Here is a 26,577-nt window from a genome sequence, read left to right as displayed (position 1 = left end):
AGCAAATCGACAAGTTGACCAAACATTTTGCACCAGAAGCCTTTTATGTTGAACAAATCTCTTTAAACTATTACACAAAGTCACAAACCACCTTCTTGTGACATGTATTTCTAGCATAACTATCTCTCCGATTTCCTATGAACATAAGCAGCAAAACTAGTATATTGTAAATTTACTATACAGTGATCCACTACGGGTTCCGGCATCAATATACCTAGCCCCTAGTTGGCTAGTTGCTTTAGTGCGTCGTTATATATTCCAGGAAAAATGAATCAGTGAAAAAAAATCCTAAGCCTGTGAACCACTATTTATATTTATTTAGGCATGATCATCGAGGGGCCACCTGAGTAAAACTATGACTAGAGCTAACATTAGGAATTATAGAGTCAGAAGTTGACTTGATCCGAGAGGATTCATCATTTGAATCCATGAAGAATCCTGGTTGTTGTAATTGACTCTCATTGAGCTGAATTTCCTTTGACAGCATGTCAACCACTTGTGTCATCAATGGCCTCCTGCTTGCTGCTGACTGTGTGCAAAACAATGCAACCTTCATGTACTTCATCACCTCTTCCTCTGGAAACTCTTCCATCTCTGGATCCACAATATCCAAATGTCTACCCTCTTCATGAAGTTGCCATGCCTATTGCACCATATAGAAACTTGTTTAAACTTGAGACTTGAGAAACAGTAAATGAGGTTTGCCTGCATAGTTACATACCCATTCCAATAGGAGTTTGTTGGAGTCTCCCCAGTTACTCCTCGAGCTGCGTTTGCCGCTAATGATTTCAAGCACAAGAACACCAAAACTGTATATATCAGCTTTCATGGTTAACTGTCCACCTAATGCATATTCTGGTGCTAAGTAACCCCTATGCAAATAGAAACCAAACAAGGGTAGAGTATTAATCAGTTTCATATTCCAAGTTTATAAAACTTAAGAGATGTGATTAAGTAACATACGTTGTTCCGGCAATTTTTGTACTGATGTGAGTAATGTCATCTGGGAATAACTTTGCCAATCCAAAATCACCAATTTTCGGATTATAATCTTTGTCGAGTAGTACATTACTAGCTTTGATGTCTCTATGTACAATATGTGGCACAATTTCCTCATGAAGAAATGCAAGACCTTTAGCAGTACCTATGCAAATAGCAGATCTTTTTCTCCAATCTAGTTTAATTCTCTTAGTCCTTGTGCCTGCAAAGAGATAGTAGAGAAAATGATTCAAAAGCTTACATGTTTCATCCTCTCTCAAATGAGTATATGTATTTGATTTCTGACTTTATAATTCAGATTTGTCAAATTTAAATTACCAAGTAATGCACTATCAAGGTTGCCATTTTCCACATACTCATAGACTAATGTGCGGCTAGGTCCTTGAATGCAGAATCCAATCAATTCAACAAGGTTTGGATGTCTAACATTTGATAATGTCTTAATTTCAGTCAAGAATTCATGAACTCCTTGCTTTGATCCAACTGAAAGGGTCTTCACTGCTACCTGTCTTCCATCTTTTAAGGTTCCCTAAGATAATCACAAATCATATTAATTCCACAATTACAAGATTTACAAGTTTAGAAGCATAGTAACCTGAATACCTGGAAAACAGTTCCAAAGCCTCCTCTTCCTATCTTACTGTTTGAATGATAATTATCAGTTGCCAATCTCAGTTCCTTATCAGAGAATTGCCTAACATTGGCTAAGGGATAGCCTTAACAACAAAAGAGAAAAGAAGAACAATCAAACACTCATCTACTTGGAGATGATGAAAATCTAAGGCTTGCCTTGGAAAATCATTAACCAATAATCAAGAAGTACACAGAAAATAGTTATCTGATCACGAATATCGTTCAAGGCCGGAAAGTATGAAGAGAAATAAGCAACAATCCCTCACCATCAATTTCATTGGGACTATGAGAAGTTATAGTTTTCTTCTTCTTTGTAGTTGAGGCTCCAAAGCAGCCACAACTCTTAATGGTCATGGTGTTGCAATCTGCATAATATTAGATACTAATATAAATCAAATTCAACTAGTAGCTATGCACTTCCAAGTGGGAAAAGAATTGCTATTTTCTTGTTCAATTTGGAGACAAAAACCTTATTTTAAAAATGTAACATGAAAACAACTTGCATGGTACAGGACAAAGGAAAAAGAAAAAACACAGAGGAGGATTAAACCCAGTTGTCACTTAAACAACTGATTTCAGCATCACAATTTTCAAGCCAAAAAGACTAAAACTTCAAGAATGAAAAAGACACAAAAGATCTCTTAATAAAACAATGCTAAGTGTCAATTATCATAAGACAAGAGAAAGCAATAATAAGAGGGTGTGTTCAGAGTTCAGAGACAGAGAAAGAGGATACATGGTTGATGTTAGCACAATTCAGATGGAGGCAGAGATGCAAAAACTGTTAGTTACCGAATGCACAAGCTGAAGAAGAAAAAAGAAGCAGCCTTAAAGAGAAACGTGAAGAAATGAGAGAATGTGAAAGTGGTTGGTTAATATAATCCAAGTTAGTTGAGTTGGACTTTGAAAAATATAATAATAATTAAATATAAAAATATAGTAACAATTAAATATAAAAAAGAAATTCCAGCCGTGTTTGAAGTTGACTTTATAATGAATGGAGAAGGTAGATGGTGGATGTAGACATTGAGCATTAATTATTTGTTTGATGGTTAAAAAAGAAAATACAATTGACATAGTGAGTAGTAATTTCATATTCCACAAAGACACAAGTTTAATTTTTTATTACCAATGTGGATTTATTTTAGTGAAAAATCTAAAGTATCTCTACGAATATTTTGTTAGAGGTTATGATTATAATTGAGGTTAATTAAACTAAACCAGAGAGATATTGATGACATTCAAGCATGCTGCATGCCCTGTTGTCAGTTCCCACTTGGCTGGGCCTCAATGTTGCATAAACCAAATCTTTCTATTTGTATTTTCTTAGTCCTGTTCCTAACTCTTTGGACCAGTGCTAATGCTGTTCAGAATAACTCGGATAATTAAAAATATTATTTTATTAGCAACGAGCAAAAGTTCAAAGAAACAAGTTACATAAAATTTAAGGTGAAAATTCAGTTACTCAAGTGCATTTGATTTTACGTGAAGTTAATAGTTAAGAGCCGTTAGATAAAAATTTAGTTAAATCAGTTAAATCATCTAATGACTCTCAGTTATCAACTTCACGTGAAGTCGACTGGACTTGAGTTTTCACCAAAATTTCAAAATTTTTAAAAATTTTTAATTAAAAAATTTAGATATTTAATATTTTAAAAAATAAAAGTATTTTTATATTTTTAATTAGTCAATCATTTATTTATTGATATAAAGCTCAAATTTTAAGAAAAGAGACTCCTTAATACCAGTTGAAAATTTAAGCAAAATAACATTACGAATCATAAATAACTGTTTAGTAGAGTCCAAATTTAATTATTCCATTCGCACAACTGTTGCTTTCTCAATAAATTTTACAGTCTTATAAAGTAAAAATCCAACGTTGTTCAAAAACCCTTTTCTAATTGGATATTGCTATATCGTCACTAGGAAATAATGGAGAGTAAAAAAGATTTCTAAAATTCTGATTTAGTGATTAAATAATGAACAAATTTACGCCAAAAGCTGCTAAAAAAATACTAGTAAATATCTAATTTGGTCTTTATCTATTTTTATAAAGGATAAAGTAATTTTTATAAAAAAAATTGGACATTTTGACTCTCAATATTTTTATTTTGGGACAATACGATCTCTCTGTTAGAAAAATCGTTAAATAATAATAAAAATTAATTTTGTGGAGGGTTTTATTGGTATTTTGTGGGGGGTTTTAAACTTCCATAAACTATTAATAAGTTTATTTTTGAAAAATTCATTCACCAATGGTGGTTAAGTGAAGAAAAATCATTGATAAAAATGATGTCGCAAAAAAATAATCGTAGTACAAATACCTTTTAAAAGAAAAAATAACATCGAATAAGAAATAAAAGAAGAAAATTTGAATGTTAATAAATGATAATATTGATATTGGTAATGATGGAGTAGAATAATGATGATAATAAAGCAATAAAAATAATAGAAGTATGAGTGATAATTGTGAAGGTATCAGACTCTTGACGAAGAAGAACAAAAATGAAAGAAGAGAGAGAGCAAGAGAGAGCAAGAATGAAAATGAGTTGTATTAGCTGAACTAACTAGTCTGTTACAGTGCATTGGTACTTATAGTGAGTGAGACTCTAACTACATCTTATTAGATGTAACTGACTCAGTTTTTTTCTAACTGATTTCTCTAACAAACTCTAATATATTGCACGTGTCTTGTCATGTGGCATCTCAATACTCTTAACATCAATCCTGCTACTTGAATTTCTAAGACCTGTGCTTTGTTCCTTCTTGTCTATTGTACTTTCTGAACTCTTAACATCAACTCTGTTGTCTGGGCTTCTAATTGTCCTGCTGTCATTACATCTTCTGTCAGCAATTCTCAATCTCAATTTGAACTTTTGGAAGGCAGGGCTTGACAAAATTTTTGTTAAGCAATCTGCTATCTGCTCTTGGGTTGGAATATGGATCATATGTAGTCTCTTCTCGGTCACATAGTCTTTAACGAAGTGGAGATTGAGTTTAAAGTGCTTGCTCTTGTTGTGTAGGATTGGATTGGCTGAAAGTAGTACAACACTCTGACTATCACAGTATAGGTTTGGTTTAGTGGTGCAAGGTATCCTCATTTCATTCAACAAGTTCTGCAACCAAATGACTTCAGCAAGTCCAGCAGTTATCCCTCTATATTCAGCTTCGGTGGAGCTTCTTGATACTACATGTTACTTTCGACTAGACCAAGAGACAAGATTTGGTCCATAAAAGACACAAAATCCACTTGTTGACTTTCTGTCATCTACATCACTTTCTCAATCTGAGTCTGTGATTGCATAGATTCTACTCTCATCAGACTTTTGGAACCTTAAGCCACGCTGAAGTGTGCCTACTAAGTACCTGAGGATTCACTTTACTATTTTTCAGTGGTTATCTAACGATTGTTTACTGCATAAGAGATTTATAGCCTTGTGATTGTTGTATACTGGAGTCCTCCAACAACTGATCTATATTGTGCTGGATTTTGAAACAATTCTCCTCCTTGCGCTGAGAGTTTCAAACTAGATGCCATTGGAGTAGGCATTGCTTTGGCTTCTTGCATCCCTACTTTAACTAAGAGTTCTTTGATATACTTTGTTTGGCATAGATTCATTACTTGGTCGTTGTTCCTTATTGCCACAATTTCCAAAAAGTAGTTCATTTTCCCCAAGTCTTTTAGTGAAAATACTGCATGTAACTGGTTGACTAAGGCTGTGATTTTTGCTTGAGAGTTTCCTGTGACTACGACAACATAAGTCGCTGATGCAGGTGTGAATTTGGTGAAGAGTGACGTGTCTGATCTGGTGTTGTCAAAGCCAAACTTGTTGAGAGTGAGTTTCAGCTTGGTGAACCAGGCTCTAGGGGCCTGTTTCAGCCCATATAATGATCTTTAGAGCTTGGAAACATGGTGAGGAGTGTGGATGGAGATGAAGCCTTCTGGTTGAGTCATGAAGACAATTTCTTCGAAGTCGCCATTTAAGAAGGCGTTGTTAAAGTCGAATTGTCGGATCTTCCATCCCTTTGCTAATGCCAAACTCAACATGACTCTAACAGTGGGAGGTTTGACCACCGGGCTGAACACGTGATCAAAGTTAATTCCCTCTTTTTGATGAAATTCCTTTGCCACAAGCCGTGCTTTGTACTTTTAAATTGTACAATTTGGATGCTTCTTGATTCGAAAGACCCACTTGTTGTCAATGGTAGGGGCTGTGCTTGGGGGTGGCTTTGGCACTATTGTCCAAGTGTGATCCCTAATGTGGGCCTCATATTCTTCTTCCATTGCCCGCTTTTAATGCTCGCTGGTTAGTGCTTGTTCAACTGTTTGAGGGACGCATTGAAAGAGGTCAATGTGCACTGCTGCATAAGTTTTCGGCTTGAAGATGCCTAACTTACTCCTTGTTTGCATGAGATGGTGATTTGTAGTAGTTGCTGATAGTGCAGGGAGAACTATCTTAGTTGGGGCTTGCTCAGGCACATCTACAGTTAAGGGAGTTTCAAGGAAAAAAGAATTAGCAGCAGTGACATCAGAATCATGATTAATAGAGAAAGAAAAAGATTAAGTAGATAATGGTTCAGATATATAATTGAATGTATTGGAAGTGTCATTCAATGTATGCAATGCATGCTGGTGTGGTTAGGGAGAAGATGTGGGGTAAGGGGTTGGTGTCACTTGGGGTGCTGCTGTAGTAGGAGTGGAGGTGTTGCCTCGACTTGAAGATTATGGTGTTGAATGGATAGTTGAGACATTGTAATGACTAGAAGTACTTGTTGCTGAGGTGAGAGGTTGTGCTGGAAGAGTTGGTGATGGCCTTGATGAGGAAGATGGAGTGGGCTGGTTGGGCAAGATGGTGGCTGGAGGTTGGATAATGTTAGGTTTATGAGTGGAATTGAAGTTGGTTTGAGGCAGAAGATTTGGCAAGGAAGGTGTGAAGGTGAAAGGTGAGGTGTGAAAGAGGGATTGGCTTGGTTGATTCCTAAAGAGTTGGTTATAAGGAAATTCATACTCATTGAAGAGGACATTCCTTGAAATAATTTTTTTTTCACTTGGCAGGAGGCATTTGTAACCTCTCTGGTTGGGAGCATAACCTATGAAAATGAATTTTTGGGATCTATGATCAAACTTGTGTGCATTGTAAGGTTTGAGAAGCGGGTAACATGTGCATCCAAAGGGTTGTAGGATACTGTAGTCTGATTTTGTGTTGGTGAGGGCTTCAAGAGGTGTTTTGTTATTGAGTTTGGGTGGGTAGTCTATTAATGAGGTAAGTGGTAGTAAAGGTTGATTCATCCCAAAAGTTTAAAGGAAGGTTAGCTTGGACTAGCAATGTGAGTGAGGTTTCTGTGATATGCCTATGTTTTCTTTTCACTGTGCCATTTTGCTGATGGGTACAGGGACATGTAAGTCTATGTTGAATGTCATTTGTTACCAAAAAATACTTGAATGGTGTGGACAAATATTCTCCACCGTTGTTTGTTTGTAAGGCTTTGATTTTTATCCCAGTCTTGAGTTCGATTGCTGACTTGTATTGCTGAAATGCTTCAAATGCATGGCTTTTGGTCTTGAGTAGGTATGTGTAAGTATACCTTGTGCTTGCATCAATAAAGCAGATATAATACCTGCAACCTGATCTACTGTATAAGGGTGTTAGCCCCCAAATGTCAGAAAATATAAGGTCTAAAGGTGCATAGTTAGAATGAGACTCAAGATGAGGTAGTTGGTGAATTTTACTAATACAACTTGCATAATGAGGAATCATAGCTAATTTTATTCATTGAATTATCAGAACTTGAAGCATTACATTGATTCATCACTAGAGTTACTACCTTATCAGATTGATGTCCTAATTTTCTATGCCATAATTGGCTTGTATCACTAACCCTTTTACAAGTGACATGGGCTTTTGCATTTGAAACATGACTTACTAAGGTATTTAAAGACAATTGAGAGGCATAATTACAAATTGAAATTGGACTTGTGACAACTTTATTTGCCATTGAATTAAAATTCAGTTTGCTCTTTCTTTATTATTCAATGCTAAACTCGCATTGGCAGTGGCTTGCACATGCTTATTTTCAAATTCAACATATGTATTTTTGGAGTTTTCAACAGTGATTGCATTGAAACAAGTAGGATTAACAGGTACAGACTTTGTTCTTGGGCCAATTTCGATCCCTTCAAACTTGTAAAGTCCTTCTTTAAGCAATCTTTGAAAGAGGATCTTTTTGGAGATTTGACATTTAACATTACACAGATAAGGCCAAAACTAAAAAAACACACTATTATCTAAGGAAAATTTGGCTACACTCACTAAATTTTTAGATATATTAGGTATGTAATAGGTTTTGCAATTTGAAAGGTCTATTAGATAAAGATGCATGCATGAATGAACTTCCAATGTGTTCAATATCCATACCTTGGCCATTACCTCCAAACACTTGTTCAGTGCCATCATAATCAGATCCTGTGATGAAGTTCTTTTGTCAAACGTGATGTGATGAGATGCACCCAAATCAGGGTACCAAGCTGTGTCTGGGAGAGCTGAAGGCAGTGTAAGGAATGCTTGAGGATTGAGTAGTGTGGGAGGCTGAGTCTTCACTTCTTGGAATCTTTGTTGAGAGTTTTGAGAGCTTGTACCATTGTGGAATGCTGCTGAAGGTGGTTGCGCTGCATTGAGGGGCTGCATTTATGGATTCATGAAGTCTTGGTTAAACCTATGAAAACACTGCACTACTGTATGGCCAAGTTTTCACAAAGTTGGCATTGTGGCCTACTGCCCTGCCACCATGTTGACCTTCCTGTGCCTCTGAAATAGTCTCTGCCTCTTGAGCCTCGAAAACCTCCTCGGTAGTTGTTGAACCCTCTTCCTTGAAATTTTTCTGGAGTATCTTCTCTTTGAGCAATGTTTGCCTGAACTGATCCTAGCTCTGTCCTTCTAAACTTGTCAACTAATTCTTCTTGAGCGAGCAACTGAGATTCAAACTCGCTTTCTGACGTCTCTTCAATCCTTGCTGTTGCCACGGTGATAAAAATATTGTATTCTTCGTCAAGCCCTCCCAGTGCAGCTTCAATATACTCGTCCTTGGTTAGTGGAGCTCCAAGTGCACTAAGTGCATCAGCAACTTGATTGATCTTCGCCATGTATTCGGTTACTGGAGAACCGTGCTTCTTGAGTGTCTTTAACTGAGTCTTGAGCTGCTTAATCCTCGATTTGACTCTAGATTCAAAATATTCACTCAACACATTTCAGATCTGGTGTGCGTAATCGTACTCAATTACACGGTTGACAAAGTTAGACTCCATTGTTGCTGTTAACCAAGCCACAAGGCACTGATCTTGCACTTCCCAGTTTGTGTAGCTTTGAGCTTCGATTCCTTCATGTCTGTCTGATTCTGAGCTAAACCTAGCAGGTACCATCCTTGGATCAAGATGACTTTGAAACTTGTTCACCTTTATGCATGCTAGTGCTTGCTTCTTCCATGTTTTGTAGTTGTTCTCGTTGAGTTTAATGGCTGAAAATGCAGCGAACGTATTCTGATTGAGGAAGCTCGTTAGAGCTTTTGGTGTTTGCGCAGTGTTCTCCATGGATCGTTGAGCTCTGATACCATGTGAAGGTATCAAACTCTTTACGATGAAGAACAAGAGAGAGAGAGAGGTTTCCTGAAAAATGAGTTGTATTACCTGAACTAACTAGTTTGTTACAATGCATTGATACTTATAGTGAGTGAGGCTCTAACTACTTCTTATTAGATGTAACTGACTCAGTTTTCTTTTAACTGATTTCTCTAACAAACTCTAATATGTTGCACGTGTCTTGTCATGTGGCATCTCAACACTCTTAACAATAATAATGAGGATGAAGAAGGTAGTGCCGTAGTGGTAATAGTGGTAGTAATTGGTTATATTGTTGAAAAGAATTGTGTGGAGATTTAAAACTTTCAAAAAATATAAATAAAATCTTCCACAAAACTAATTTTTGTTATTATTTAATGGATTTTTTTACAAAAAAAAAATCGTATTATTCGAAAATAAAAAGGTTGAGAATCAAAATATTCATTTATTTTTTAACAGAAATCACTTTATCCTTTATAAAAATGAACAAGAATTGAATTGGATATTTATTTAGAAAATACTACAGTGGCGTTCTTTTACACATTGAAATCGAGTGCAAATTATAAAGATTTTTAAAAAAATACTATTAGTTTGTTTGGATTTATTACTTTCAATTGCAAACTACAAACACTGAAACACATTAACACTGTTATCCTTACCAATTACCATACCATGGTTAACTATTTAGGGTGTGTTTGGCAAACCCGTTTGAGAAGAAAAAACACGTTTAAGTTTTTTGAAAGTTTCAATTTTTTGTTTGGCTAATTTTTAGTTTGGCAAACGCAGAAGTGATTTTGTATCTAAATCCACGTTTACCAGAAGCAATAATTTCTAGCTTCTACTTTCACTAACGGGCTTTTAGTCATTTACCCTAAACATCTATTTTTCTTTTACCAATTTTATCCTATAGTTTGTATTATTTATAGAATTCTTATTATATCTCCATATGAGCTCCTTTTTTTCTATTATTTATTATTTTTATTTTTTTGTTAAATTTTTATTTGACATTATACATTCTTATAATTGTAATTCTTGTATATTATATTTATTATTATCTTTTTATAATATGATTTATTGATTCCATTAGGTAAAGTAAATTAAACAAAAAATTAACTATAAATAATAATAGTAAAAAACTATAAAGTACTAAAAAAAGTACTAAGAGAACTAAAAATATACTATATAAAATACATCATCAAGAATTTTTAGATTTATTTCTATCACCGTCAAAATAAATATTTAATTTTATTATTTTTAATAATCTTTTTTATAATTATAATTCTGGTATATATAATTTTTTATTGTAATTTTTTATAATATAGATTATGATCCTATTAAAAAAAGATAAATTAAATAAAAAATTAATCATAGGTATTAATAAAATCATACACGTTAGATTCTAAAATAATATTAAGACTAAAATTATTAAGAATATTAAACCAAAAATACAATGTAAAAAATACTAAATTAACATTTTTATGTTAATATTTAAAATTTAAAAAAATATAACATATTTGATTAAATACTCTTATATATTAAAAATTAATTAATAAGATTATTTAAATATTGAAATTAAAATGATAGGATAATATAAAAAATTATTTAAGTTGATGTCTATTTTAGTAATTTTTCATCTAAAAGTGATTTTGAGTAGTGTAATCTAAACCATATTTATTTTACTATAATTCCTTTTGATACAAAGAAGCCAAACATAAATCACTTCAATATAAACTTACTTTTTATCAAAATCAAGTTTGCAAAATCAATTTTATACAAACTCCCATTTGCAAACGGTAATCCAAACACACACAAAAGAATCATAATATTTTGTGTGTCTACGTTTCAAAAGAATCATAATATTTTTTTTTTAAAACGGTGGACTTTACTTCTTTGACATAGTAAGTTTGAACAAAATTTTTGTAAATATATAAAACTATAGAAGGTCATATTTACAAGAAAGTATTTATTATGTGAAAGGAAATATATACACATAGTCATATACATATTTATGAGCTTACATTATCAATAATAAATTCTAGTAGATATGGCGTAGAGAATTAGTATCATCCTCGGTATGTTTGCATTAAAACCATCACCAGCCATTTTCAGAAAACGCCAAGTTTCAACTTTCAACAATGAACTTAGAATATAACCATTCAACTCTTATGTTCTACCTTGGACTATAAGATTTACTGGGTACAGTCCTAAACCCAAGCTGAATAAATATCCTCAGTTGTTATATTATTCTTTCAAATCTTTTTTGGTCATTAGATTTGATCAGCAAGTGATGATGTTCAAACTTCAAAGTCAATAGGTTCGGCTTCTTCTTGATTTGGCAAAAGATGACTACTTGCGTTAATGCCATTTCTAAATATCAAATGATTAAGACTTCTCTTGACTTTGTAGTTTCATGTGAAACTACATTTAACAAAAAAATTGCCTTAATTTCTTAGGAAATATGTTAAGGTTATTACTAATAAAGATTGTTAAATTTTATATTTTGATAACTGTATAATAATAAATACATTAGAAAACTAAATTTTGCATTTTCTATAAAAATATTATTAACTAATAATTTTAAGGGCAAATGACTAAAATAAAATATTTGAATTTTAAATGTACCGAAATATAATTTTTGCATATTGCATAGACAAATGTAATTTTTTATTAAATTATATAAACAATGAAAAGGGTCCATCCAAATGTACATAAACTGAGGTTTATGTTGATATGCAAAATAGCTAAAAACCGTTGTTGGGATCTCGCAGTTTTTGTGTAGATGTAAAATGTGCATAAACCGCCACCCTTTTCCCTTCTCCATCTCCATCTTTTTGCTCTGCATCATCATGCATCACTATATCCTTGGCATTAGTCCCACCACATTGTTTAATTCTCCGGTCATATTTTTCAATTTTCAGGCCTATTCTAATTTTATCAAAAGATCAATTTTTTTGGGGTTGTGTTTATTTATTTTTTCAATTTTTGTCAGGTTATGTCTTCTTTGATTATTGGCTCATTTCATTGGCTAAGTTTTCTGCGCTTCAAAAAAATCTCAATGATATTTCTTATTTTTCTCTCAAGTTTTTAAGAATAATATTATCCTTGCCAATCCTAATCCTTTTCTAGACCTCCAAAAAATTGATCTTTTGATAAAATTGAAACAAAATAATCAAAGAATCGCTAAAAAAATAACAAAAAAATATCAAAAAAAAAGGAGAAAGCAGAATATTCTAAAAATTAGGAAAGCATGATTGGAAAATCAAACAATGCAGTGGGACTAATGCCAATGATACAGTGATGCATGGTGATGCAGAGCTAGAAAATGGAAATGGAGAAGCAAAAAAGTTCGCAGTTTATGCGCATTTCACATTACACAGTTTCTAGCTATTTTGCATATCAATATAAATTGTTGGAGGAGTGTAGCAGCTTTATGTACATTTGGAATTCGTGGACTCCTCTCGCAGTTTATAACTTTATATAATTTAGTGAAAAATTACATTTGCGTATGCAATATGTAAAAGTTATATTTCGGTAAATTTAAGACCCAAATAATTTATTTTAGTCATTCATATATCTTTAAGATATATATTAGCTAAACTATAATATAAAATATACAATAACTTTTTTCTTCTTTTTAAAAGCACTTTTTAGAATTTAATATTTGAATTTATCATATACTTTTATGTTATTTTTACCAACCAAACTCATTTTAGGATGAAAAAAATAATTATCTGCATATGTATTTAAAATCTGAAATATTTATACTTTTTAGGTATCATTACAATATTTCAGTAATATATATAATGTGAATTTTATGATGATCATAATTACAGAAATTTTAGCGCTGATGAGTAATAGCTCAGATGGTATAATCTCTCCATACTCAATAAAGAGGTTGCAGGTTCAAGTCTCCTATCTTTGGTAAAAAAAAAAAAAAAATTACAGAAATTTTAGCAAGATTTAAAAATTGCAGTTAAAATGAAAGTAATATTTTTTTACATAAAATGATAAAAATATAAATATCTCATGTTTCAAATAAAAAATAATAAAAAACGTGGTACAAAGAAGTGTACTAGTTAGGTGGGGCAGAGTGAGAGGGACAAAACGCAACGTTAGAAAGAAGCTTTTGAATAAGAGAGTTACAGTGACATTGACACCACCTCATAGATTCATAGTCATACTTGCTTCTTCAATCTTCATTGCATTCTTCATTGCTGCAACTGTCAAACAAAATCTCCATTAATTCCTTCCTTGCATGCCATCCATTCCAAATTCAAATTCCAATTCCAATTCCCTTCGATTATTCAAAAGCCAAAACTTTGAAAACCTCAAAATACATTGAATCTTCTTTAATTGAAAAAGAAGCTTCCTCCCAATAACACCAAGCTTGGAATAACATTCACACCTGCTTTGCCTACCACCACATGAAACGAAAATAAAAACCTAACCCTCAAAAGAAATCACATCAAAGTTTCCGCTTTTGAATCAATAAAGAAAAAATTGACACGAACCCCACTGATCTCTCCTTTCTCGCTTTCTCTACAATAGTGATATCTGTCGCCTTCAATTGCGACTTTGCAGTTTGCACCACTTTACCGCATTGCAACTTTCTCTTTCGTGTGTATAAAAATCAAAGCTTTTTTGTTTGGGTCTCTTTTCCTTTTGTGGTATGAATCAAGTTGGTGGGACAAAGGGCCCAGTGGTGGAGGTCGTGGAGGACGAGGAGCCGGAGGCTGTGGCTGAGGCTCAAGAGAAGAATGAAGCAGTGGAATTGAGTGGTGAACAGAAGCAGCCACCTGTGGAGAATCCAATGGAGGAAGACTCAGTCACTACCACCCCTGCTACAGTTTTTTGCATTAGGCTTAAGCAACCAAAGTCCCTTTTGCTCCACAAGATGAGTGTCCCTGAAGTTTGCCGCAATTTCAGGTATATATGCATATGCACTGCTAGATTCTATCTCAGTTCCCTGCATTTATTTCCTGGTACTCGTTGAATTTGCCTTGTTGGTGTTGAACTGTTTGTAATTTGATTTTCTCATTCTTTTCCCTTGTTTTTTTGTGCCATTTAACTGGGATCACCATATCTTTAGTAAGATTAAGATTTGAGTATGTTTTCCTTTCTTCCCTTTTCAAATAATCCTTGAAAAAAAGGTAAATAAATAAATAAATAAAGAAGGGAGCTCGAGTAGAGATGATAGTGATACTGGATAAGTGTGTAAGTATTAAGTAATTTTGCTGTGAAAATTTTCTGTGATGAAGATTTTTGTTGCTTTTAGAAGTTTCAGGCAAGCTGCAAGTTATATTGTTAAAGGATTCTGAGGTTTTCTATTATGACATCTTTTGATTTTAAATTATAAGAACTTCGTGATTTGATGCTTATGTAGTGTAGAGTGTAGACTGATTTTGCAGTCTATGATTCTGTTGGTGTGAAACTGAGATTATGTTTTTGATCTCCTAAGAACCTTGTGTAGAGCGAATTGGGTTGTGTTTATTTTCTGAAAGAACTTATTGATCGCGTGTCTTTTTCGCAGTGTAGTTTCCTGGTGTGGAAAACTGAATGCTATAGCTTGTGCCTCTGAAACATGTGCTAGAATTCCCAGGTTAGTGTACACTTGTTATCCAGTGCCTGTGTTTCTTGCCTTATCTTTGATTATGTACTAAATATTCTGTTGCCAACATGTCTATTAGTTTGGATAATTGATAATCTTCTGTAATGTCTCTTGCTTTTTCTGGTCTTTTGTTTTCATAGCTCAACTGCAAATCCACCATTTTGGATCCCTATACATATTGTGATCCCAGAGAGGCCTACTGAATGTGCAGTATTCGATGTCCTAGCAGGTATTTTAATTTCATTACTTCCTTCTACCAGAGGAGTTCTACTTTTCTTATGCCAGGTTGCTTTGTTTGACCTTATTATTCTTCACACAACCAAATCCGAATAATTAGCCAGTAGTAGAGTTAGGACTTTTCCCTTTTCAATTGAACTGCTTTGTTTTCTTTCTATCTTTTCATCCATATGTCTATGAGAATTTGATCAGTTACACTGTATACATTCCGCAGATTCTCCTCGTGATTCTGTACAGTTTATTGAGTGGTCCCCTACTTGTTGTCCCCGTGCATTATTGATAGCTAATTTTCATGGGAGGGTAACTATTTGGACTCAACCATCTCAAGTAAGTGAGGGTTACATAAGTTGGTACTGCAATAAAAATTTATAGCACAACTTAGTAGTTTTAGTATAATAATATAGTTAGAAGTTCTCTGCCATGAGTTTTCCTATGACCATAGATTTCATTAACATTTTCTATTCAGCTTCCTGTATGATTGAGTAGATTATCAAAATCTTTGGATGAAAAGGAGATTTGACTATATGTTATAGATAGTCCTGGGAGGCTAATTTAATCAATTGACTTGATACTTGTGTTTGCTGGTGGGATGATACTTTTTTTGGGCCTATGTTTCAGCTTCTCTTGCTTTTCCATTCCTAATACATGCTTTGCTTGTTTGATTGATTGTCACTGTTTTCTTGTCCCTTCAGGGGCCAGCTAATCTTGTACGTGATACTAGCTACTGGCAGCTTGAGCATGAGTGGCGACAAGATATTGCAGTTGTTACAAAGTGGCTATCAGGGGTGTCTCTGGTATGCAACTTACGCTTTATAGTTTCCCTGCATTATTTTTCAAGAATTCTTATAAACATTTCAGTTACACTTTTGATGGCCTTAAATCTTATGTAGATATGTAAGGAATGAGAGGAAGGTTCTAAAGAAGATTTTCTCTAAAAAAATTTTACATAAAAAGCATTTTAGAAATAATTTTACTAAAGGCAGATAGGTAATTTTTTTTAATTCTTCCAAAACTCTGATTGGGGGTTTGTAACTGTCAAGAAAAATTGAAGAGAAAGGCTTTGAGGTATTAATGAAAATTCCATTATCCATAATTTAACCTTAAAGTCATTGCAATAGCGTAAAGTTTGCACTTTAGCAAGCATGTATGTGTGTGCAGTTTAATTTTTGTTTAATTTAAATATAAATTAATTACTTTTCTGTAAAAATCAGTATAGGTGGCTTTCATCTAAGTCTAGCGGTGCTGCCAATTCGAAGTCAATATTTGAGGAAAAGTTTCTTTCACAACAGTCTCAAACCTCAGGTCAATTCTTTTCACGCCTAGTTTTATGAATTCTTTCAGTTATTCTCTTAATCTTTCATTTTATATGTTCATTTGTTTCTAATTAATAATGAGCTCAAATACGTCATTTTTGTATATCTGACACTTAAAGAGCTATTTTGATTTCAGCTAGATGGCCCAATTTTCTTTATGTGTGTTCTGTGTTCTCATCAGGCTCGGTTCAACTTCACTGGTCACAGTGGCCTCATTGCCAGAATGCAGCACCAGTTAGATGGTTTTGCACTAGTAAAGGGCTACTGGGTTGTGGACCCAGTGGCATTATGGATGCTGATGCTATCATCACGGACAGTGGTGCCATGCATGTCGCAGGTGTGCCAATTGTGAATCCATCCACCGTTGTTGTTTGGGAGGTTATGCCTGGTCCTGGAAATGGTTTCCAAGCAACTCCGAAGACAAGTATCAATAACTGTGCCCCACCTCTTAGTCCACCAAACTGGAGCGGATTTGCCCCTTTAGCTGCCTATTTGTTTAGTTGGCAAGATTATCTGATATCCGAAGAAAAGCGAGGGAAAAAGCTAACAGACCAAAATATTGGGGATTCTATACCACTTCATTGCTCCCCAGTTTCGAATTTTTCAGCATATGTGAGTCCTGAAGCTGCAGCGCAATCTTCTGCAGCCACAACATGGGGCTCTGGTGTAACAGCAGTAGCCTTTGATCCAACTCGAGGTGGCTCCGTGATAGCTGTTGTGATTATTGAGGGTATGGACCTGATTCTGAGTTGATATTTTTTTTTGCTATTTATTCATTCTAATAGATTCATTAAATTATTCTCATACCAAAATTTGCATCCCCATTGATTTTACTCTCTTAAATTAATATGAAACAAGGGTATTTTCTTGCCAATGAGTTATAGCTCAAATGGTATATGATGTCATATATATATATATATTAGTTTAAAAAAATCATATTTTTACTATGAAGTAATGTCTTTTTTATTTATTATTTCAACAACCATGTCATACAAATACTATGTCTTATCATCAATTATATTTTATTTTATATAATCAATTTGTTTATAAATAGATAAATAGATAGATAGATAAATAGATAAATAGATGATATTAGTGATACTAATAGAAGTGATTCAAGTAACAAGCTATCTTTTATTCCCCCTCCTGGCCTACTAATACTGGTGCTTCCAGACACACTATTCTCCATGAGTAAGTGGAAACTCTGGCCAAAATCAACGAAAGTAACTTACAGGAAGAACCCTTATATACATTTCTAGCCTGATCTGCATCTCTAGGTTTCGTGACAATTACTGGCCACGTTCCATGTTTGTGTGAATTTTATGCCAGAGATTTCTTGTGCACTTACATGACTTATCTTTATAGGACAGTACATGTCCCCTTATGATCCAGATGAGGGGCCATCAGTTACAGGGTGGAGAGTGCAACGCTGGGAATCATCTTTACAACATGTTGTCCTCCATCCAATATTTGGAAACCCTACTTCCAGTATGGGTGGACAGCCTCCTATGCAAACTGTTTGGCAGTCCAAAGTGGACCTGAGCATTCCCCCAACAAATGACTTCAAGAATCATCGAACACATGCAGTTGGAATGAAAACTAATGTGCAAAAGGTATCCGAATCTAGTTTTAAAGGGGTAACTTTTGATCCTTTTGATCTTCCAAGCGATGTTAGGACACTTGCCCGTGTTGTTTATGCTGCTCATGGTGGTGAAATTGCCATTGCTTTTCTTCGGGGTGGAGTCCACATATTTTCTGGTCCAAATTTTGCACCTGTAGACAACTTTCAGATTACTGTAGGATCTGCAATTGCTGCTCCTGCGTTTTCTTCAACGAGTTGCTGTTTAGCTTCTGTTTGGCATGACACATGCAAGGATCAAACAATATTGAAAATAATCCGGGTTCTTCCTCCTGCTATCCCAACTAGTCAAGTAAAGGCCAACTCTTCAACATGGGAGCGTGCAATTGCTGAAAGGTGATTTCTTAAATATGCAGCATAGACTATCTTGATTTTCCCATAAATTTACCAAAACTTGTGATTTACTTCCTGTATGGATGTTTTAGGTTATTGTGCTAACATCTGTTAGGATTAGCAGGTTTTGGTGGAGCCTTTTGGTTGGAGTTGATTGGTGGGATGCTGTGGGCTGTACACAGAGTGCGGCTGAAGATGGTATTGGTAAGGAGATACAAATTATGAAAGTCCTGCTACTATTTTTCAGTTTCCTTGATGTTTGTACCAGAAATTTGAATTGAAAAGGAATCATTCAGTTTACATTTTTTCCATATAGGCATTCTGGTTTAAAGCATCTCTATAACATTCTATTGATACTTTTTTTTTTTCCAGTTTCGCTAAACAGCATTATTGCAGTCTTGGATGCAGATTTCCATTCTCTTCCTTCTGCTCAGCACAGACAGCAGTATTGTCCTGTATGTTTTTGTCAATTCTTTCGATTCACTTTGCTTGTTTTTGGACTGGCATTTGTAAGTGGCTTTGTTATTGCTTTATTGGATAAACTAACTTGGTTTTGTGTAATTACAGAGTCTAGATAGGATAAAGTGTAGGCTACTTGAAGGAGCAAATGCTCAAGAGGTCAGGGCAATGGTTCTGGATATGCAAGCTAGGTTGTTGTTGGATATGCTTGGTAAGGGAATTGAGTCTGCTTTAATAGATCCTTCGGTTTTAGTGCCTGATCCTTGGCAAGTATCTAGTGATACACTATCGAGAATTGATGCCCAAGCTGTATCTGTTGAACCAGCACTAATGCCAAGTATTCAGGTCTTCTTTCTTTACACCTACTTACTAAATGTGACCATATATTATTACACATTTTGATTTCATATAACATTTCTGTAAAGCTGCTAAACTTTTTGAATGTATACTTGTAATCATTTCAATATTATGCAGGCCTATGTCGATTCTGTACTTGATCTGGCTTCACATTTTATCACACGGTTGCGGCGTTATGCAAGTTTCTGTCGTACATTAGCAACTCATGCTGTGACTGCAGGGACTGCTAGTAACCGAAATATTGTTCCTAGTTCTGCTGCCCAAAGTTCTGCAACTCCTGCACCTAGTCAAGGCTAGTGTCCATTGATCTTACATTAATATGTAGACCATATATAGAGGCAAAATATTTGGTGCTAATTTGTATTACTTGTCACAAAATTATCAGTGTCGTAGCCCTTGAATTTCTTTAATTATCAAATTCTTCTTAATCAATCGGCTTGATGAAAAAAAGGTCTTGTTTTTCAGGAGCACAAAATGGGACTACCAGTTCTAGTGGAACCCCACAGATGCAAGCTTGGGTACAAGGTGCTATTGCCAAGATTAGTAACCCAGCTGATGGTGTGTCCAACCCAACTCCTAACCCTCCAATCACTGGTCCTCCGTCATTTATGCCCATTAGTGTTAACACAGGAACTTTTCCTGGAACACCTGCAGTTAGGCTTATTGGGGACTGTCACTTCCTTCATAGATTATGCCAACTTTTGCTCTTCTGTTTTTTCTTTCGACGAGCACAACTCCCCCGCTATGCTGGTGGTGCGCATAGAACCGCCGATGCAAATGCACAGAAACCTCAACCTAATGCTTCTGCTCCAGGCAACGTGGATGAGGTTGCAAAACCAGTGTCCACTGTAGTTAAGTCTGATGATGGTCAGACAAATCGAATTGGTCAGGTTGTGCCTGGGGCAAAAGGAAGTGAAGAACCAACTTCTGGGCGGTCAAGAGTTGGTACTGGAAATGCTGGTCAAGGATATACGTTTGAGGAGGTATAAATCTGTTTTGGAAGTCACAGTTATTCTTAATACAAGGGTATTTTCTTGCCAATGAGTTATAGCTCAAATGACATATGATACCATATATATACATATTAGTTTAAAAAAATCATATTTTTACGATGAAGTAATGTCATTTTTATTTATTATTTCAACAACCATGTCATACAAATATTATGTCTTATCATCAATTATATTTTATTTTATATAATCAATTTGTTTATAAAAAAATATTTTTTTTTATTTTTTTATTTGTTTGCATTCTATTTATATGTTTGCATATATTAATGTTATTTTCATTCTTTAAATGTTTGTGACATAAATTGATATTTTTTAATCTTTACTTAAAATATTTTTTTAATTTCCTACCATTCTTTACAGTAATGTGTTTTGCATTCATTAACCCTTGGAATTCTAATTTCCTACCTCTTTGCTTTTTTTTTTGTAAATAATTAAAAAAATGAATGAATGAGAATGAAAAACATATAAAATAAAAATGTTATATTAAATTTAAGAAATTTTTGACAATTAAGATAAGAGATTAAGAAATAAAGAGTAATAAGAGTCTTTATATGTATAAGTTGTAGAATTTGAATATTTGTAACTGAAATTTTTAATGTATATTTATTATATTTAATTAGTATTTGATGTTTCAATTGAATAATAATAGATAAGAGTTTTTCACTCTTTGTTTTAATTTTTTAAAAATATTTTACTAAACAGTGATTGGTTGATTTTAATCTTTTGCCAAATCATTAGAATTGGGAAAAGTATAAGGAACCAAAAGCTTATAAGCCAAAAACTAAACAAAACTATATTAATTTATATCAATAATTAATTAATTTTAAATTTTTTAAATTCAAAATTTAAAAAATTTTAAATTGATTAAGTAAACCTAATTAAAATCTATAAAAACCTTCCTCTTTTTTCTCATATTAATCTATCCACTTCTAACAATCACAAATTCGAAAAATATATAAAAGAACATCCATTTAATATGAAAAAGAAACATTCTAATACTTAGTAGAAGAAACATCCATATATATTAACTCGTAAAAAATTTTGAATTCATCCAAAGGTATTTGGCTGGGTTTTGGCTGATATGCTTTTGGTTCCCTAGCTTTACTCTTAGAATTGCATTTTTGGAGAAAGTTGGTATCAGCTTTTATAAATAGATAAATAGATAGATTGCTTAAGGATAGTGTTAATCTTACTAAAGGTCTCACTGCACTGTTGATGCAGGTCAAAGTTCTTTTTCTCATTCTTATGGATCTCTGTCGGCGAACTTCTGGGCTGCAACATCCGTTACCAGTTTCTCAGGTGGGAAGCAGCAACATTCAGGTTCGGCTGCATTATATTGATGGGAACTACACTGTACTGCCAGAAGTTGTGGAAGCATCCCTTGGCCCACACATGCAGGTAACTTTGTGTTTGCTCATTCAAGAGTCAATACTTTCTTGAAGACAAATTAAACTAGTTATAACTCAAATAGTATATGATACCATATATACATACATTTACATATTAAATTAAAGGATTTACTTGTTACTAATGGAATCTAACCCCTGTTCTTCTTTAGATCTACTTGTTTCACTCCGATAGTATCATAAATCGAGTCAATACATAGGAAATGAATGCATTTCAATACTATTAAGTTAAGTGAAATCGATAAGACGGAATCCGTATTAGACCACTTCACTTATTTTAGTTTTAGTGGATCTTACGAAGCCCGGTCATCCAGGACATGATCAAGTCTGATCATAGAAAAGAATCTCTTCAAGTGAACCGGCCTATCCTCTGTAGGGGGGCTTGCGCGGTGGTTGGAACAAAGAGACACATTTTATTGCAAATTAAAATGCGGCAGATATGAAAAAGTCATCCATTATATATATATACATATTAGTTTAAAAAAATCATATTTTTACGATGAAGTAATGTCATTTTTATTTATTATTTCAACAACTGTCATACAAATACTATGTCTTATCAACAATTATATTTTATTTTATATAATCAATTTGTTTATAAAAATATTTTTTTATTTTTTTATTTGTTTGCATTCTATTTATATGTTTGCATATATTAATGTTATTTTTTTTCTTTAGATGTCTTTAGAGTAATGTGTTTTGCATTGATTAATCCTTGAAATTCTAATTTCCTACCATTCTTTAGAGTAATATGTTTTGCATCGATTAATTTTGGAATAGAATTATCTGAAAAATTGGATATTGAGGAGATAGATAGACGAAGAAGAAAAATTAGATATCAAGAAGATGGATAAATGATAAACAAATTGATAATCAAGGAGATTGGGTAATTGAAAAACAAATTGACAATAGATTATTATTTATCAATTATTAATATTAGTATTGAAAAAGATAAGATTATAGTATCTAAATAAAAAAAACTTAAAAAATTAAAGATAAAATTTTAAAGATAAGATAGATAAATAATAAAATAATAATTTATAAAAAGTGACCAAAAAAAGTTATAACGACTTAATATACATTGCAGTTCTCAATCAATTGATTATATTACCAATTGATTAAATACGAAAATATCCTTAATAGCGTATAAAATTCAATCGATCGTGATACCAGCCAATCCATTAAACAAGAAAAAAATTTATATTCTATAATGCAATTCAATCGATTGTGTTACATCTCTTAATTCATTAAATTTTGAATCGATTAAATTACAAACAATACAATTTTTTTAGGTTTACAGATGTAACGAATTAAAGAAAAAAAAAAGGGTTGATTTGCATTGTCAAAATATTTATGAAAGTCACGATTAATGAAAAATTTATTTCGTTATTTTTATTTCTAATTGTTAATAAATATACTAAATGAATAATAAAATAATAATTTATAAAATAGATGATAGATTTAATAATTAAATAATATATAAAAAATTAAATTATAATAAAAATTAAATAAGGACTAGTTAATAATTATTAAAGAAAAGGTTTAGGGATCAATAATTTTTCTGTTTTCTGGCCAGCACTTAACCATCAAAACAAAAGTGAGTAATCTTTCACATTAGATGTAATCTCACACCATTAAAAACAATATTGATAGTCAATTTATAGTTACAAAACACCAAAATTACTGACCCTAACATTCCTCGTTATTAAAAAATAAAAAGAAAAACCTATTTTGTTATCGAATGCTATGCCAAACCAGCATGCCACATGTTAATATAAGAGCAACGTTTGGTATATCCTACTTCCAAATTAGAATCAACATAATATGGTTGGTCCTTGTTTTGCATTAACCATGCACCTCTAATTCAAAAAACTATTCACCTTGCAGCCTTCTGTTGCTAATTCCCTCAACATTAGTAAAATTGATCAAATCCAGAGCACATAAATCAAGACAGCCATGCTCTTATGAGCCTTTTGTTACTTCATTGAGAAGAATGGAATAAAAGAAAAGTGTTTGTGATTGTTGATCAAATCAAAGTTGCAAAAATGAATGACCTGTTTTCAGGTTCCTTCAGAAAATACAGCACTGACCTGAAGGAGGAAAGGCAGGTTGATGATGTGGAGGCTGGAAGGGAAAGCCTAAATCTGGAGAAATTCTTTGAAGAAGTGGAGGGTGTAAAAGATGAGATGAAAGTGGTTGAGAGCCTCTGCAGAAAATTGCAAGAAGCCAATGAAGAAAGCAAAACCATTCATGATGCCAAAACCGTTAAGGATCTTCGAGCTCGGATGGACAAAGATGTTGTGCAGGTCCTCAAGCATGTTAAGATCATCAAAACCAAGCTTGAATCTCTACAGCGTTCCAACGCAGCGAATCGAAACGTTCCTGGCTGTGGTCCTGGTTCTTCTGCAGACAGAACCAGGACTTCAGTGGTTAGTGGATTAGGGAAGAAGCTAAAGGACATGATGGACGATTTTCAAGGTTTGAGAGCAAAGATGCAACATGAGTACAAGGAAACCATTGAACGCAGGTACTTCACAATCACAGGGGAGAAGGCAGATGAAGAGACCATAGAGAATTTGATATCAAGTGGAGAGAGTGAAAATTTGGTACAGAAAGCGATTCGAGAACAAGGTAGGGGTCAGATAATGGACACCATATCAGAAATTCAAGAAAGGCATGATGCTGTAAAGGAAATTGAGAAGAATTTGATAGAGTTGCATCAGGTGTTCTTGGACATGGCAGCATTGGTAGAGTCTCAGGGGGAACAGCTTAATAACATAGAGAGTCATGTAGCGCATGCAAGCTCATTCGTTACTCGCGGTGTTTCTCAGCTTCAAGAAGCTAGAGATTATCAAACCAACTCTAGGAAGTGGTATTGCTATGCCATCATTCTTGCTATTCTCCTCATCCTTTTACTCTTGGCTCCTCTCTTGTTAAATCTTTTACCACATTTCAGAAGAAGGTGAAGGACCAGACCATCATCATCATCATGGCCATTAAGAACACATGCATGCATGCATCTCATGCACAAGTATTCTCATGTTCTTCATGGAAAGATTGCACTTAGAAATCAACTTGGAAAATCCCTATAGGATACGCTCTGGATTTTCTTCTAAGGGCGTGCACCAGCCCTTTTAATGTTCTGTGCCAGTACCAACAAAACATGTCTCATGTTTCACAAAAAGACTTGGTCTTTGGAGTTTGGAGGGCCAGCAATATTGATTTAATTGGATGGTATTTTTTTCTCTCCATAGAACGGACAAATTTATCATTTCTCCGGCAGAGAACCAAGGATTAGTCTGAGCTAGTAATAGAAGAAAGGGAAAACAGTAACTTTTGTAGCAACTCAGTTATTACTTATTAGCCTGGCTTGTAGGACAGTACTCCTATCACTATAATTATGAAGAGCAAGATCCACTCCACTTTATTTACATAGTCTTATTGTTTTTCTCCCAAACATAAAGGCTCATCATTGCATAACCCATACCTTAGAAGATCTTGTGATTTGCACAAGTCATCCACACTTAAAATAGATGATGGCAAATTATGAAATTATTAGCTTCAACTTTCAATATATGTTTCCTGTTAGAAATTAGTTCAGAGTAAGATTTCACCCTAGTACTAGTAATAGTGTAATAATGCCAAGAAAAGAAAATGAGAATAATTATAAGCACTAGTAATCTAGTATAAAGTAAGATTTCACCCTGGCCAAAAAGTACAAGGGAATTTAAACCGAAGAAATACACATGTAGAAAAGAGTAGTAGTTTAAACTCTAAAATTTTAAATTACTTCCCCAAATTTTAAGGTTTAGGATCAAATTATCTATTAAATATTTATTGAATCAAGTTAATCTCTATTTCATTTTACATCTTTAATTTATTTGACCTTTGTTAATTTAGACTGTTAAATTTCCAATGAACCGGAGACTAAAGTGATATAGTTTAGCACACCTATTTGTTTAATAAAAATTTTAGAGAACAATTTGGCTTATAAAAATTAAGAGACTATTGTAAGTATTTAGTCCAAGGAAAAGGGAACCTCTTCCATACTGAAATTAAAAAGCTTCGATGAACCATAACAATAATAAGCAATCTGTAAAAGTAATGAAATACAGCCTAAAAAATATACAAAGTTGTCAACCAAATATCCAATTTTTTTTTCTTTCCTTTTCTCTCCAATCAACAACAAGAATAATAGTAAACTTGAAAAAAAAAATCACCCGAAAACAAACAAATCTAATCTAAAAACACAAAAGCATAACCCCCAAACTGAATTGAGTGAATCATGAAGCAGCATTAGGCAGTGCAGCCATAAAGGAATGGTAAGAAGACTCATGATCATAGTGAAGCTGCCTAGCCTGCTATTTTATCAATTCAAAAAAGAAGGAATTTCTACCATGATAGACACACAGAATGATGTGCATTGTTAAAATGGATCAATTAAGCCCCACCAATTACAAACAACACAACATCAATGTCCATATAAATTAAATCTCACTAATGGATGAATGAAACACTTCAAAGTAAACCCCAATGACATAAATAAATCCCCTACCTCAATGTCGAATATTGCGAAAATCGCCAAATACGGCAGCTCCGTTAGCAATCCCCACACTCGTTCCGTTTCCTAGGCAACAACCACGGTGGTTCTGTGGCAGCTCCAGTGATGGTAGAAAACCTCAGCAGCAGCCAAACAGCAATAGTAACGATACATAATTGAGCCAGAGCAGTGATAACAATACCTCCGACAGTAAGAGAACAACTGGGTTCATCTCCAATGGCGGTGGCAGCGACGCTCACTCTCTTCGGGCCTTGCTCATCTCTCTCTTTGGGCTTCTTTCACTACGACGGCGGTACCTTCAATCGACGACAACAACGACCACGACTCCGACCACACCAATGGTGATGACGAAGGTCCATCTCATCTCTGTCGCGAGCTTCCTTCTCCCTCGCGCCTGTCTCTCTCTCCCT

General features: G+C 33.9%; 4 protein-coding genes across 5 annotated transcripts; 2 read left to right on the top strand and 2 right to left on the bottom strand.

Annotated features, from left to right (window-relative positions):
- Positions 1-297: 297 nt before the first annotated feature.
- LOC107468613 (putative serine/threonine-protein kinase) lies at positions 298-2,469 on the bottom strand. 2 transcript variants are annotated; one of them, XM_016087920.3, is made up of 7 exons: positions 2,369-2,469; positions 1,899-1,997; positions 1,603-1,715; positions 1,318-1,528; positions 964-1,201; positions 722-872; positions 298-643 (listed from the first exon to the last, which is right to left on the bottom strand). In XM_016087920.3, the coding sequence occupies exons 2-7, from the start codon at positions 1,984-1,986 to the stop codon at positions 329-331; spliced, it is 1,116 nt and encodes a 371-aa protein (XP_015943406.1). In that variant the 5' UTR covers positions 1,987-1,997; positions 2,369-2,469; the 3' UTR covers positions 298-328. The 2 variants fall into 2 exon arrangements, with proteins under 2 accessions (XP_015943406.1, XP_020989330.1); XM_021133671.2 differs by having other exon boundaries at positions 2,425-2,465.
- Positions 2,470-8,362: 5,893 nt separating this feature from the next.
- LOC127742766 (uncharacterized) lies at positions 8,363-9,217 on the bottom strand. Its single transcript, XM_052255506.1, has 2 exons — positions 8,904-9,217; positions 8,363-8,849 (listed from the first exon to the last, which is right to left on the bottom strand). The coding sequence occupies exons 1-2, from the start codon at positions 9,215-9,217 to the stop codon at positions 8,363-8,365; spliced, it is 801 nt and encodes a 266-aa protein (XP_052111466.1).
- Positions 9,218-13,393: 4,176 nt separating this feature from the next.
- Positions 13,394-22,070, top strand: LOC107468711 (mediator of RNA polymerase II transcription subunit 16). Its single transcript, XM_016088054.3, has 14 exons — positions 13,394-14,170; positions 14,775-14,843; positions 14,993-15,081; positions 15,304-15,416; positions 15,782-15,883; positions 16,301-16,391; positions 16,539-17,132; positions 17,768-18,377; positions 18,499-18,578; positions 18,747-18,829; positions 18,942-19,178; positions 19,308-19,482; positions 19,656-20,173; positions 21,422-22,070. Exons 1-14 carry the CDS (start codon positions 13,914-13,916, stop codon positions 21,638-21,640), a joined length of 3,237 nt encoding a protein of 1,078 aa, XP_015943540.2. The 5' UTR covers positions 13,394-13,913; the 3' UTR covers positions 21,641-22,070.
- A 1,581-nt stretch (positions 22,071-23,651) lies between these two features.
- On the top strand, positions 23,652-24,572 carry LOC107468488 (syntaxin-125-like). The gene has a single exon (XM_016087792.3). It carries the CDS (start codon positions 23,652-23,654, stop codon positions 24,570-24,572), a length of 921 nt encoding a protein of 306 aa, XP_015943278.1.
- The last annotated feature ends 2,005 nt before the right edge of the window (positions 24,573-26,577 follow it).

This window comes from Arachis duranensis, chromosome 10 (genome assembly GCF_000817695.3).
Source record: "Arachis duranensis cultivar V14167 chromosome 10, aradu.V14167.gnm2.J7QH, whole genome shotgun sequence".
Lineage (NCBI taxonomy): Eukaryota > Viridiplantae > Streptophyta > Magnoliopsida > Fabales > Fabaceae > Arachis > Arachis duranensis.
The sequence above is the reverse complement of the archived record's forward strand: the minus strand, read 5'-3'. Positions and strand labels throughout refer to the sequence as shown.

What these genes read in the sequence shown, in the direction of transcription:
- LOC107468488 (XM_016087792.3), top strand. Translation starts at nt 23,652, where the DNA reads ATGAATGACCTGTTTTCAGGTTCCTTCAGAAAATACAGCACTGACCTG.
- LOC107468711 (XM_016088054.3), top strand. Translation starts at nt 13,914, where the DNA reads ATGAATCAAGTTGGTGGGACAAAGGGCCCAGTGGTGGAGGTCGTGGAG. An exon ending in GAAGTTTGCCGCAATTTCAG is followed by an intron (nt 14,171 to 14,774) that starts GTATATATGCAT and finishes TCTTTTTCGCAG; the next exon opens with TGTAGTTTCCTGGTGTGGAA. An exon ending in ACATGTGCTAGAATTCCCAG is followed by an intron (nt 14,844 to 14,992) that starts GTTAGTGTACAC and finishes TTGTTTTCATAG; the next exon opens with CTCAACTGCAAATCCACCAT.
- LOC127742766 (XM_052255506.1), bottom strand. Translation starts at nt 9,217, where the DNA reads ATGGAGAACACTGCGCAAACACCAAAAGCTCTAACGAGCTTCCTCAAT. An exon ending in TTTGTCAACCGTGTAATTGA is followed by an intron (nt 8,850 to 8,903) that starts GTACGATTACGC and finishes TTTTGAATCTAG; the next exon opens with AGTCAAATCGAGGATTAAGC.
- LOC107468613 (XM_016087920.3), bottom strand. Translation starts at nt 1,986, where the DNA reads ATGACCATTAAGAGTTGTGGCTGCTTTGGAGCCTCAACTACAAAGAAG. An exon ending in TAGTCCCAATGAAATTGATG is followed by an intron (nt 1,716 to 1,898) that starts GTGAGGGATTGT and finishes TTTGTTGTTAAG; the next exon opens with GCTATCCCTTAGCCAATGTT. An exon ending in GCTTTGGAACTGTTTTCCAG is followed by an intron (nt 1,529 to 1,602) that starts GTATTCAGGTTA and finishes TGATTATCTTAG; the next exon opens with GGAACCTTAAAAGATGGAAG.